The following is a 12,880-nucleotide window of genomic DNA, read 5'->3' as shown; positions in this document are numbered from 1 at the left end:
CTTGATACGTATTTGAAACAATGCTTCACTATCATGCATGTGTTGACAAAATTTTCTTAGCAACTCTTACTTCCTTGAAGAGATAACAAAGATTAATAATGAGTCAAAGCACAAAAAAAAAAAAATACTATCTCTATTATCCTACTAATTTACAAGTCACAACTTGTATCTTAACTAATTCTCAATACAAAAGGAACATTTTTAATGATTTAGAGTTTACTTACTAGCAATAAAAGTAGAGCTTAAGCATGTTCCCTTCATCTCAATTAATTATGTCAAAATACTTGTTCCCCTTAACTGCTACGTCATATGCTTCAACAACTTCTGTACTATATTCAAGAGCCTTATAGTGCAATTCTTTCACAATAAGATTGGGCAAACTTTCAAAAAGAAAATTGAGCCAAAAACACCTTTACTTCCCAATTTCAGTGCAAAATTCGAAATTGAAAATTACGAGAGGGAATGTTTGGTAAATGATGAAATTTTTCATGTTTGAAAATCATGAAAATCTGATTGGTTGGTTATAAAGATTTTTGAGAATTTTTTAAATGTTACTTGAGAATCAAGATTTTTTAATTTTTACTACATTAAATAAAAATTAAAGATTCCATGACATTTTTACTTTATTAAAATTTTATTTTTACTATAAAAAAGTTAGTTTTCTACCTCTTTCATAGGAATCATTTTGTGGAAAACTTATGCAAAAATCATTATCAAGAAACAATATTTTTAATGTTATTTTTAAATGATAAATTACATGCGAGAAACTAAACTTGCTTGATTATTGAAAAAGTAAAAAATTTTCTATATACTAAATGTCTAGTAAAGGTCTTCAATATAGACCAACAAAAAGACCTGAAAAGGTCTTCAATAAGGCAATGATCAAAGTCAAATAGAAAAGCAAATAATTTCATCAGTTTGATTTATGAAACTTGTACATATCTCTCAATATTCAATTATTATTTATGACTTTTTTGGACACTTAATAAAAAATTAAATTGTAGTAACAAAAAAAGTGACGTGTATAAATTTGAAATTAATCAATTAATGGGTGTTGGATCAACTCCACATAGAACCAAAGCTAATGCAAATTAAGTATCATTCCTCGCTCACAATTTAATTATAAGATTAGTTAACATAAACATTAAGGAAGGTGATTGACCTACAAGCGAAAATGACAATGGTGTTGTCACTTGCGACAATGGTAGCTCACTTATCATGCATAAATTGTTGTTCAAGTCATACAACTTCGGTGATATCTCAAGTTTTCCCACACTAATCTTTATATAAAGTTAATTGTTTTAAAACATTATAATGATAAAATCACATTAGCCTTAAATAAAAAAATTGTTGTTTCAATTAGTTTGATACTTGTATTTTTTAACAAAATTTTAATTTTTGTCTTAAATATAAAATTACGACTAAAAGTATTAATTTATTTATTATCTCTATATAAGTTGATAATATTAATAGAGTAAATTAGCGAAAAGATATTGTAACTATAAAAAATCATCAAAAAGAACTAAAAACACATATAATGAGGGATAAAGGGAAAAAAAACTAAGGGTGAACATGAGTTTAAACAAATGCAACAATTTGACTTGGTATTGATAGTTTGAACTGATCAAAATTTTTTCTTTTGATTAGACTCATATTTATCAAATCATGAAATTGATTTGAATTTGCGCTCACCTTTAAAAAAAAAGAAAAGAAAAAGAAACACAAGTAATTGATTTATTTGTATTTTCATTTTTCCTTTTCACTATTTAATTATAAAACTGTCATTTTATTTTTAATTTATTTCTATATTCAAAGATTTGTAAAGGAAACAGAGAAAATAAAATAATTTTTGATTGGTGTTTCTTATAAAAATATTTAAAAACAGTAAACAAATTAAAAATAAAAAAGAAAAGAAAGAATTTTCAATTAAAAATAAAAACAAAGTAATCAGCCCTAATTAATCCTTTATTAACCACAAAACTAAAAGAGCTCGTGTGGAAATCCCCGGATGCTGCGAATGATGTCTTTGGTTTTCTAAGCTACGGATTCTCCTAAACCCGATTACCTGTCTCTGTCAAGTCAATAGGTTACATTTCAATCGCTCTTACACAGTGAAGAGCTTCGTGTGGAGGAGCAAGTGGTTGCAGTTATCAACAACGTTCACTGAAATCTGCGAGTGAGTAAATGGTTCCCAAATTCCTCATTGCAAGATTATCTCTATCATTCACACACCACAGGAGTACCCATTTCCAATTGCTGCAACCCAAACACAATGCTATCCTTTTGTTCTTCAATTCATTCACTTCAGGCACCTCTTCTGATTCTGAATCAGATGGAAACCACCCTAAAGGTGACACCTTTACTGTGTCTTACCTCATCAACTCATGTGGGGTGTCCCCAACAGTGGCTAAGGAACTCTCCAAAAGGGTCAATTTGAAAACCCCAGATGGCCCAAATGCTGTTCTTGATCTTCTCAACAACTATGGGTTCTCAAAAACCCAGCTTGCAAAACTTGTAATGAGACACCCTTTTGTGCTTGGTTCAAATGCAGAGAATACCCTTTTGCCTAAACTCAAGTTTTTACAATCCATTGGGGTTTCTAACAGTGACATGCCTAAAATCGTCATTAATAGTCAGCATATCTTGTTCAGAAACTTGGAAAAATGCCTCATTCCGCGCTATGAGATCCTAAAGAGTGTACTTCGTGACGATGGGGAAGTTGTAAGAGCTTTGAAAAACGCCCCTTTTGCTTTTACTTATAGTGGCGTGGTGAATTACTTGGTTCCAAACATTGAGGTTTTGAGGCAATGTGGTGTGCCCCAAGGTTCCATCTCTTACATGATGATCCATTGTGGGAGTGTAGCCTACAGGAACCATTCTAAGTTTATGGAAGCTGTCAACACTGCTAAGGAAATTGGGTTTGATCCTTTGAAAACAGCGTTCATAGTGGCTATTGAAATGCTTCTAACTAAGAGCAAAGAAACATGGGAATCAAAGTTTGGGATTTATGAGAGGTGGGGCTGGAACCGTGAAATGGCTCTTCGAGCATTTCGTAAGTTTCCCGGTGTTATGAAGTTGTCAGAGGAGACGTTTACCAAAAAAATGAGTTTCCTAGTGAAGGATATGGGTTGGTCACCAGAAGATATTGCTGAATACCCTGTAGTTATGGGGTACAACTTGGAGAAGAGGATTATCCCTAGATTCTCGGTAATCAAAATCTTGATATCAAAAGGTCTGCTTGAGAATGATGTGCACTTCAGTGGCATTATTTGCATAACTGAGGAAAACTTTTTGGAGAAATTTGTCATCAATTTTAAGGAAAATTTGCCTCTCTTGCCAAATGTCTACAACAGTTTGATCAATGCTCAGAGTGTAATTTAGTCTTCGAAGATTTTTGCTGGTGATTGTTCTAACTTCCAATTTATTTTCTATTTCAATGTTAAAATGAACTGATTTTTGTTAGCTATCACTTTCTGTGTCGGAATTTTGAGTTTTATTTTCCTTGGATGGAGGGACTTTTGGTCAGATTTATAGCATATTGGTTTTATATTCAAGTTTATAAATCCATTTAGTGGTGATTTTCAATTCAATATCGTGGTTTATTTATTTCTGTTGATTAACAACAACACATTAAAAGAATAGTTCTATACTTTGTTGGCTCGAGTTAATTCTGAAGAATTTTTTCTTGATTGTTGCCTCTTGTTTTAAATATGTTTATCTATTATGGGAACATGTGTTTCAGGTCTGTAGTCTGTACTGTTATCATATAACCATCCTATACTTTGTGCCATCCATTTTAACCAAAAGTGATGACCGATGGAAATGTCTACCCTTAAAATTGGCATAAGCTATATTGAATGTCTTTGAGGAAGCCCCTGATTATTTGTCGGAGCACGTGCAAGTGATCATTAACCAAAGTTTATTTCAAAGGAATAATTGCATTTGGTGTGCTACAATTGCCATTTTTTAATAATTGAATTTTTTCATGGTGTCTTATGAGTATATGATGTAGCCCCTTTAACTTAAAATTGTCGCGATATCTTGTTAGTGCACACTGATATTTGGAGTAATGGATATATATTTTTTAATTTTGAATACTTGTCAATTATTGGTGATCTTTATGATTTTGACTGGGCCAGAGAGTAATTAGTTGAAATAGTTTGTTAGTAAGAATAAAGGGTGGTTAGTTGTAGAAATAGGAATTAGCTTAAATAGTAGGAGAGTGTAGAAGAGTGAGCATCCTGTTTTATTTTTGTTTGAGAACCGAGCATTGTAGTCTGTGTTAGTACTGACTACGTATTTATAGAACCAGAATAACATCAGCTATGGTGAATCCACGTGTCAGACCCATATACTCGTATATTTCCTGCTCTATAGCCATGTTATTGAGTTTTTCTGTTCTTTCTTCCAATTTTCATCCAACTAGTCACTTAACCTGTGCAATGCACGGGGTTAAAATAATTATGAAAATCATGTTAAACATTATATTCATAAAGGAAAAAATGAATTAAATACAAAATATAAATTTTTTATTGTCATGTGTCTCTTCAGTTGATATAAACTATATTAACTAAGCATGTGTAATGTATGTCAAGAAATCAATAACATACACTAGAAAATGGAAAAACCCAGCTTTGTCAAAACTCAAACATGATTGCTAAAATTAAAAGACAACCAAGCATGCAAAATTAATAAAACCATTTTAAGTGTCTTTTTTTATTTTTTATGTCTCTACAAAATTTGAAATGAAAAAAGCCTGAATACTAATTTAAAAATAACAACAACAAAAAAAAGATGTAATAACAAAGCTATTTGATTTAGGCGAAGGGTATTTGGTGAAAGAAGAAAGACAATTTTTATCATGCAGAAAGTCTGACAAAGGTAATTCGCCTGTTATTCTTCACTCTAGGTGGTATACATGACAACTTTCTCTAAACGTTTTGTTGGATTTTGGAGTATGATTGTTATGGATGAACTTGAAAGGCTTACTTCATTGTCTGATGGATTTCCTATTGCATGGGCTTTTCTTTTCATAAAATTTTCAAATATTTCCTAATCATTATGCACCTAGTGTTCCCATAATTCTTGTTGGCACAAAGCTTGGCAAGTTTATTACTGCCGAGTGCCTAATCCCGTGTTCTGCGCAGTATGAAAGTGAAAGTAAAATATGATATATTTGAGTTATTTGTATCCTTTTTTTTATTATATATATGAGTATGTGTATAGCTGTATTTTTTTTCCTTTTTTTATTTTGTATCATGCTATCCTTTGTGTGGATTCAGCTAGAATTTCTTATGCTTGCCTGCTCAGGTGTCCTTTAAAGAGGATCCTTTTAAGTAGTAACATGCTCTTATAAGCATCTTGAAATTGCAGAGGATGTGTAAATTGAATTGATGCAAGCATTTGTCACGTTTCAATTTAGCTGAAACAAAAATTAGAGCTAGAAATAAAATGTCTGTTGTTTTAGGTTCATATGTTTGTACTTCGTTGGAGATTTAAATGTGGAGAAGAAGGATCAGTACAAGAATGTTATTCTGTAGTTGATGTGGAAAATTACTTTAAAGAAATCTCGATTAATGCATGCCTGTTACAAGATATCATTAAAAATACGGTTTCGGGTCTTGTGCTAATGACATCATTAAAGCAGATTCTTATGTTCTTTAGTACACACTACACATGTATCAAAGATTAAGCATGACTATTGTGAGTTGGCACATATAGTTTAGGAAATAGTCATAGCTTGTGTTCTCCATGACTAAGTATCGACACCTCTTACGACCATTAAATCCTATTTTGGTAGGTTTATATACTCAAGGAGATCACTTGATGATAGATGTGAAATACCTTTAGTGAACTTCTATTAATTTGACAAGTAAAGTTTTGAGTCAAATTGAATATTATTAAATTTCGACTAATCACTAAGTGAACAGTAAAATTTAGGATGAAGATTTCTAACATGTTATTGATTCTCTATCCGATAGTCTTGAGGTGTTATCTCTTATCTATCGTTTTATTTATAAAAGAATGATCTGGCATGTGCTTCCAAAGTCTTCCTGGGAGTGGCTAGCAACAATAAAAGAACAAATTGTATAAAATTCATATCTATTAAAAAAAATTCTTAATACAAATTGAATTATTTTAGTGTGTATTGGTATCAATGAAGAAATATTTGTACGAAAGCATGGAATTTGTATTGGCTTAATGTTCAGTTTCCAATTTTGGTTGAGTGGCAATATTTAGAACATGATCCAAATAATGTGGTCATTGAAGCTTCATTTGGAACAAAGGCAAGCAAAAATAAGTGAAAAATGGAACTAGGCTTGTAGCGAACAACATAGAATCCATGGGTAGTTTTTTATTTTTTAATTTCTTGGAATTTATCAAGGAACAAGGGAGTCTAAATAACACTAATTTTATTAAAGGCACCTTTTTGTTTCCTATAATACACTGATGTAGTAAAATTAAAATATCTTTGATATTTAGAAGGTTAGATAGATGAGTTATTAGAGTCAGTCTAGTCGTAAGGGTTGAGATAATAAACACATAATCTTAAGTGAATCACGTTTTCGTCTTTGTAATTCTTATTGATAAAAAATGAAGGCACATATCTCATCGTGTCTTAAAAATTTATTTACCTATTTTTCTTTTTTATGTTTGTTTCCCTTCCTTCTCCCTGACAGGTTTAATCATTTATCCTATAAAAGGGACATTAGAGCACGTGTTAACACACCAAAATTGAGAAGTTCCTTTTCTTTCAGGTTGGTATTAGAGCTAATCTTGGAACCTTTATTTTTGTTATACTATTTTAGTGTCATTATTTATACTGGTTGTTACCTTTTGGGTTGACAATTGCACAAGGAGGGGTGACTCTTTATTACTAGTCAAACTCCAAAAAATTGTGGTTATCCAATTCCACATGCATTGCCACTATCTCTGATGCATGTAAGAGCCACGTGTCACCCTTATGCAAACCTACTTTCACTGCTTCCACAAATAGACTTACTATTATCCCTTTCTTCTTTTTTTCATAGGTTAGTTTTCTTAAAATGATGTCATTTGTTATATATCTACATCCATATGTCCTTTTCATTTTCTTGAAAACTAGCATTCAACATCGCTTGTTTTGAATCTTTATCAAAGCGTTCCTTCTACCTTAATCCTGTCATGGTAGAAGAAAAGATCTCATCATTCATGTCAAGCTAGATCCACTCATTTGGTGTCAAACTAAAGGGTGCTCTCTAGCTATAATGCTTAGCGAAAACCTTGTCTCTCTTAGCAAGGAATAGAGACAAACCTTGCATCTCTTGATGTTTAGCATTTAGCATGAGTGATCCACACTTAGCATGAGCTCACAAATTTGGGGTTTTGTGAAATCACTTCAACACACTTTCCAATGGTTCAATGGTTACATGGTTTAACATAGTAACATCAACAAGTGCTTTAGCTCGAGTACTTATACGAAATTCATGTACAAAGAATCCAAATTACATCTAAACATCAATTTCATGTATCTCAAGCACAAAACCTAATTGTTAAGACAAGCTAGTTTCTTTGTCTCACCGCAAAACTATGATTGGTTGTCATTGGGTTTATATAATGAAGATTGTACTGAATGGTGATATTGATCTATTCAAAGCTTACTTAGTGGCTAAGGATTATACTCAAATTTTTGGTCTCGCTTATGGCAACATTTTTCCCCAGTGGCCAAGAACACATTTGTTCTTCTATTTCTTACATTGTCTGCCATTTACCATTGACCACTTTATCAATTGGATATTAAAAATGTCTTTTTTCTATGGTGACTTGTAAAAAGAAGTTTACATGAATCAACTGCCCATTTTCACTATTTTAGATAGTCTCACCTTATTTGTCATCTTTGTCGTTCTTTGTATGGCTTGAAACAATCACTTCGTGTTTGGTTTGGCCAATTTAGCTCTACCTTACTACAATTTGGTATGATCCATTACGAGGCTGATCACTCTGTCTTTTCTCTTTACTCTCCATTTGGCCTGTGCATTTATCTGGTGGTCTATGTTGGTGATATTGTCATTATTGGTGACAATTTTGATGGCATTTGTTGGCTCAAATCTCACCTTTAGAGTCAATTTCATACAAAGACTTGGGATCACTCAAACGTTTTTTAGGCATTGAGGTTGCACAATTTACCTCTAACGTAGCCATTTTCCAATGAAAATATGCTCTAGATATTCTCAGCTAGACTGGTATGCTTGATTGTCACCCAAGTGACAAACTTATGGATCCTAATGTGAAGCTTCTTTAGAGTTAGGAGAAGCCACTAAAAGACTCGAGAAGATATCATCAACTTATTAGTAGACTTAATTATCTCACTATCACTAGACTAGATATCACATTTGCAGTAAGCGTGCTAAGTTAATTCTTAAAGGCCCTATGTGATAGCCATTGGGATGTTGTCATGCGCATCCTCAAATATATCAAGAATGCATCATGTTGCAAACTGTTATATGAAGACAAATGCTATACTTAAATTGTTTGTTATTCTAATGTTGATTGGGCAGGATCACCATCATATAGGAGGTCCACTTTTGGCTATTGTGTTCTTATTGGGTGAATTTGATCACTTCAAGAAGCAAGAGACAAAATACAATAGCTAGGTCCAACACTGAAGCTGAATACTTTGACATGGTTGCAGTTGCATGCAAAATTTTAAATGGCTTAGACAACTTCAACAACTACAGTTTGTAGACACTTAGATATTAAGCTTATTTGTGACGATCAAGCCATTCTTCACATTACATCTAATTCAATCTTCTATGAATGAACTAAACACTAAGATAAATTATCATTTTGTGAAGGAGAAAGTGTTTTCTAGTGGAATCACTGTTGACTTTGTTAGTTCTAATGATTGATTGACAAATATATTCACTAATTCTCTTAAGGGGTCCTATGTTGATTACATTTGTAGCAAGCTTGGTTCATCTGATATATATGTTCCAACTTGAGAGGGAGTGTTAGAGATAAGAAAAATATGTAAAACTAAAAATTTAAGGATTATGGATCTTTTTCTTATCTTTCGTAACTGGTTTTCTTAATTGTAATTCATTATAAATAATGTACAATATATGTGGATCATAACACAATTCTAGCAAGTCTCCTTTAAAAAATCTAGAGGTAAATCAAGAATCTTGGTGTAAAATTATGTTGATTGACATGCTGTACAACTTTGCTATCTCATGGAGATAAAGCTTGCCTAATATTCCTATTGAAAAAATGGCCTTGATATGTAAGAAATGGTACAACTTGGTGAGTCTATCTACCATTTTCATATCTTATTTGAGTACGAGGTAGACTTATCATGATGTCTATGGGGACACTTTCCCATTTCCGGTTTGGAACCTATGAAGTTTACAAGAAACTATACACCTTTTGATGCTAAATCTTGACTTGTTGACGTATTAAACACTTGGCTACAATCTCAATCATGTCCTTTTTCAAACTTACCACTAAAACATCTTTAGAAGATCTTAATAGCTTTTGGATGTATAGAGAACTTCTTCCTATGTGCTTCTTCCAAAATTTGGTCTCTCAAGTTACTAACCTTAGGAACACACACTCTTCCTTGGAAAAGAATGCTTCCATCACCAACTTTAGAAATTTCAAGTTAGCATTTTGAAGCTTACAACTTTATATCTACTTTTTGGGTCCCTTTAATTTGCTCCCTCAAAATATAAGAAACCTCAATCTTATGTAGGCTTATATTATGGTCATGTATGGTCATGTTTAGACTAAGGTTCTTAAACTCCTTTATTAACTATATCTCAAGGACGTGCAAAAATTTTCCTACTCAAGGCATCTATCACTATATTGACTTTTCCAAGGTGATACTTCAACGCTAACTTATATCTTTTAAGAACTTGATTCACCTTATTTATCTCATGTTAGACTCTTTTTTGTCAAACAAATTTTTTTTAGTTGTTATAGTCAATATATGCCACAAAGTTGACATCATGCAAATCATGTCTCTATAACCTTAGGGTAAAAGCTACAACTACTAGTTCAAGATCACAAGTAGGATGACTCTCCTCAATTATTTGGAGGCATAAACTTCTATCACTAAGAAAACGCAAATCAATGTCAACTTACTAAGTACGTCACTAACATTAAATAACATTGACCTACTAAATCTAAATTGATACTAATATGTTTTCAATTCATTTTTAAATTTTTTAATCTTTTTAATTTTCATGGGCTATGACCAACACCACTTATATTTTCTTTAAAAAGAATAAGTTGTTAGTATCAGCCAAATAAACACTAATTTCTAATTTTAAAAATAATTATTTTTATTATTTGAGTTAATTAGATCGATTAGACCAACTCTAGTTTTTCATCAATTTAAAAATTTAAAGTTCTCATTATCGTTTCCCCATCATCTCCTCCCTCACTTTCTTCTTCTCTATTTTTTTTCTTGTTTTTGTTTTCTCTTATTAAAGACCCAACACATTTTTTTTATGATAATGTCACGACCAACATTACTTATATTTTAATTTTTTTTTAAAAAATTGTTAGTATTGGCCACACCAATATTAATTAATGATTTTGGAAATAATTAATTTTTTAGTTGAGTTGATTGGACCAATCAAACTAACTAGTTTTTCATCAATTAAAATTTTTTTAAGTTCTCATTATCTTTTCCACCATCATCTTCTCCCTCACTTTCTTCTCTTTTGTTTCTTTTTATTTTTTGTTCTTTCTTATTAAAGACCGAACACTTTTTTTAATTATGATAATGGCATGACTTGGATAGCAACGGCCAAATCTTGTGGCAAAGATACTATGACACATCTTGAAAGAATAATAACATGGGAGGCAAATTAATGATTTATGCATTTTTGTAATGTTTCTTGAGCTTAATGGCTTGTACAACTTGATATTTTTTAAAAATATTTTTGTGTTGCAAGGTGGTGGAGAGATGGGCACTAACAAAAGCATATGCAATAACAAGGTTGATGGGGATTGAGGAATTTTGGTTGTTGCAGCTTGTACAAAGGAGAGTAATGAGCCTTGTGGGGCTTGGTAGTATGCTCCCCGTCCCCGCTCCCTTGGTTAAAAATCAACCTTGTACTTGTCCAATATCTGCAAGATTATCTATTAACCGGGTATTCATAAATTTTATTAATACTTGTGAATATCAATGAACGTTGTGGATTCTTTAAAATTTTTATAAAAAAAAAGCATTAAAAATAATTTTAAGCTTGTATTTAGTTTTAATTTTATTGAAATATTTGATATAAATAATTAACATTAACTTTTAAAATTGTATTTAATATTAATTTTGTTAAAATATTTAAAATAATAAAAGTCCCAAATAAACAATAACTTAAAGTACATTAATCTTACAAGTTGAATTGAAAATATGATAGATTATGAGAATTAGGAAAAATATGATAGATTAGGTGATTCAAGGTTATTTACTTTTATATTTATTAGGGTATTTAAGTATTAATACCTAGCGTGTTCTGTCTTGTTGATAAATGGGTAGAAAAATAATCATACTCATTATCCATCGATATTCATTTTAGTTATCAATTTATTATCTATGATAGGTTTTATTTGTGGATATGCGTAAGTACGTATTTTTTTGTCATCCCTAAGTAAGAGGTAGAAGAAAAGAGAAATGAGGAAAATGGGAGCAAGATAAGTGGAGTTAGAGTTTTTTTTTTGTGTTGTCTTGTTTTTGTAGTCCCAACTTGGTTGACTATAATTAGTGTATGTATAGAGTTAGTTTGGCCAATTCTAATAAGAGAAAACTTCTAGTCAGCCTTTTTTACATGATCTCAAGGTCGTCGTCACATGACCAACACAAAAATAATGGTTAGCATTTGGTGATTAGAATTGACTTTTGTCTGATATTAATTTATATTTTTATTGTGGTGTATTTTTTTGTCATATGTGACACTCTCTACCCCGCATACCATAACACATAAATAATAAAATCTGATTAACATAAACTCCTTCATAATCAAATGCTAAAGATGTCCAGATAGAGAGCACCACATCCGTAACTTGAACAAATAACATAATTAATGGAAATTACAAAAGAAATAATGCTAAGGTTTTCAAAATAATTTAATAGAAATAACATCCCAATCTAATCATATTTACACCCCAATGTCACATACAACAAAGCCCAACATTGAAGCTTAAACTTCATCACCAACATCCTTAGCCTCATGTTGATGATCGCCTGTATAACAATTAAAGAAAAACAACACAAAAGAAAAGGGAGTGAGATTCACTCCCTCTGGCTCACAGTGTAGGAATACACACCAGATAGCCAAATACAAACAAGACATGTATATATACATAACATAGAAAGATTAATAACAGTATCACACCTCACTCATCCATAACGTAAATCAACTAACATATAATATTAAAATTCACATGTAATGGACACGGATTACATATTATCACGCATGTGGCGCCAGTAACACATCACATGGTGCATTGCCGCTAGCAACACACGTAGAGTTATCTAGGAATACATGTTGGGTCACACCCTTTATGCACTCTCACCAGAAGGACATATTACTAGGATCTAGTCAGGATAGCTAAGCCATGCAAGATACATTTCATGCACAAATGGGCGAGATTGAGACTTTTTACGGAGCTATCCCCAAGGACTAATCCCCAAGCTTTTACATAAGGGGCCTTCCCTGGCAATGTATTCCATGTAATACCCTTAAAAACATTTATGCAAATAATGCATGTAAATCAAGACTCTATGCATTCTCATATCACATTATCATGTCTCATTATCATATAACATTATCATGTCATTCCACCGCATCAAATTTTCTCACATCATATACTCATTAATTATATTCATTAAAGGATA

General features: G+C 31.7%; 1 protein-coding gene across 5 annotated transcripts; it reads left to right on the top strand.

Moving 5' to 3' along the window:
• Positions 1-1,973: 1,973 nt before the first annotated feature.
• LOC109815378 (uncharacterized) lies at positions 1,974-11,089 on the top strand. 5 transcript variants are annotated; one of them, XR_014431538.1, is made up of 3 exons: positions 1,974-3,400; positions 6,681-6,758; positions 10,941-11,089. XR_014431538.1 is itself a non-coding variant. In XM_020380089.3 (2 exons), exon 1 carries the CDS (start codon positions 2,185-2,187, stop codon positions 3,379-3,381), a length of 1,197 nt encoding a protein of 398 aa, XP_020235678.1. In that variant the 5' UTR covers positions 1,974-2,184; the 3' UTR covers positions 3,382-3,400; positions 8,538-9,298. The 5 variants fall into 5 exon arrangements, 3 of the variants coding, with proteins under 3 accessions (XP_020235678.1, XP_082924480.1, XP_082924479.1); XR_002241160.3 differs by lacking the exon at positions 10,941-11,089 and adding an exon at positions 8,538-9,307; XM_020380089.3 differs by lacking the exons at positions 6,681-6,758; positions 10,941-11,089 and adding an exon at positions 8,538-9,298.
• Positions 11,090-12,880: the final 1,791 nt, after the last annotated feature.

Source organism: Cajanus cajan, chromosome 2 (genome assembly GCF_000230855.2).
Source record: "Cajanus cajan strain Asha chromosome 2, NIPB_CcT2T_4, whole genome shotgun sequence".
Taxonomy (NCBI): domain Eukaryota; kingdom Viridiplantae; phylum Streptophyta; class Magnoliopsida; order Fabales; family Fabaceae; genus Cajanus; species Cajanus cajan.
Note: the sequence above shows the minus strand (reverse complement) of the source record. Positions and strands in the feature narration are given on the sequence as shown.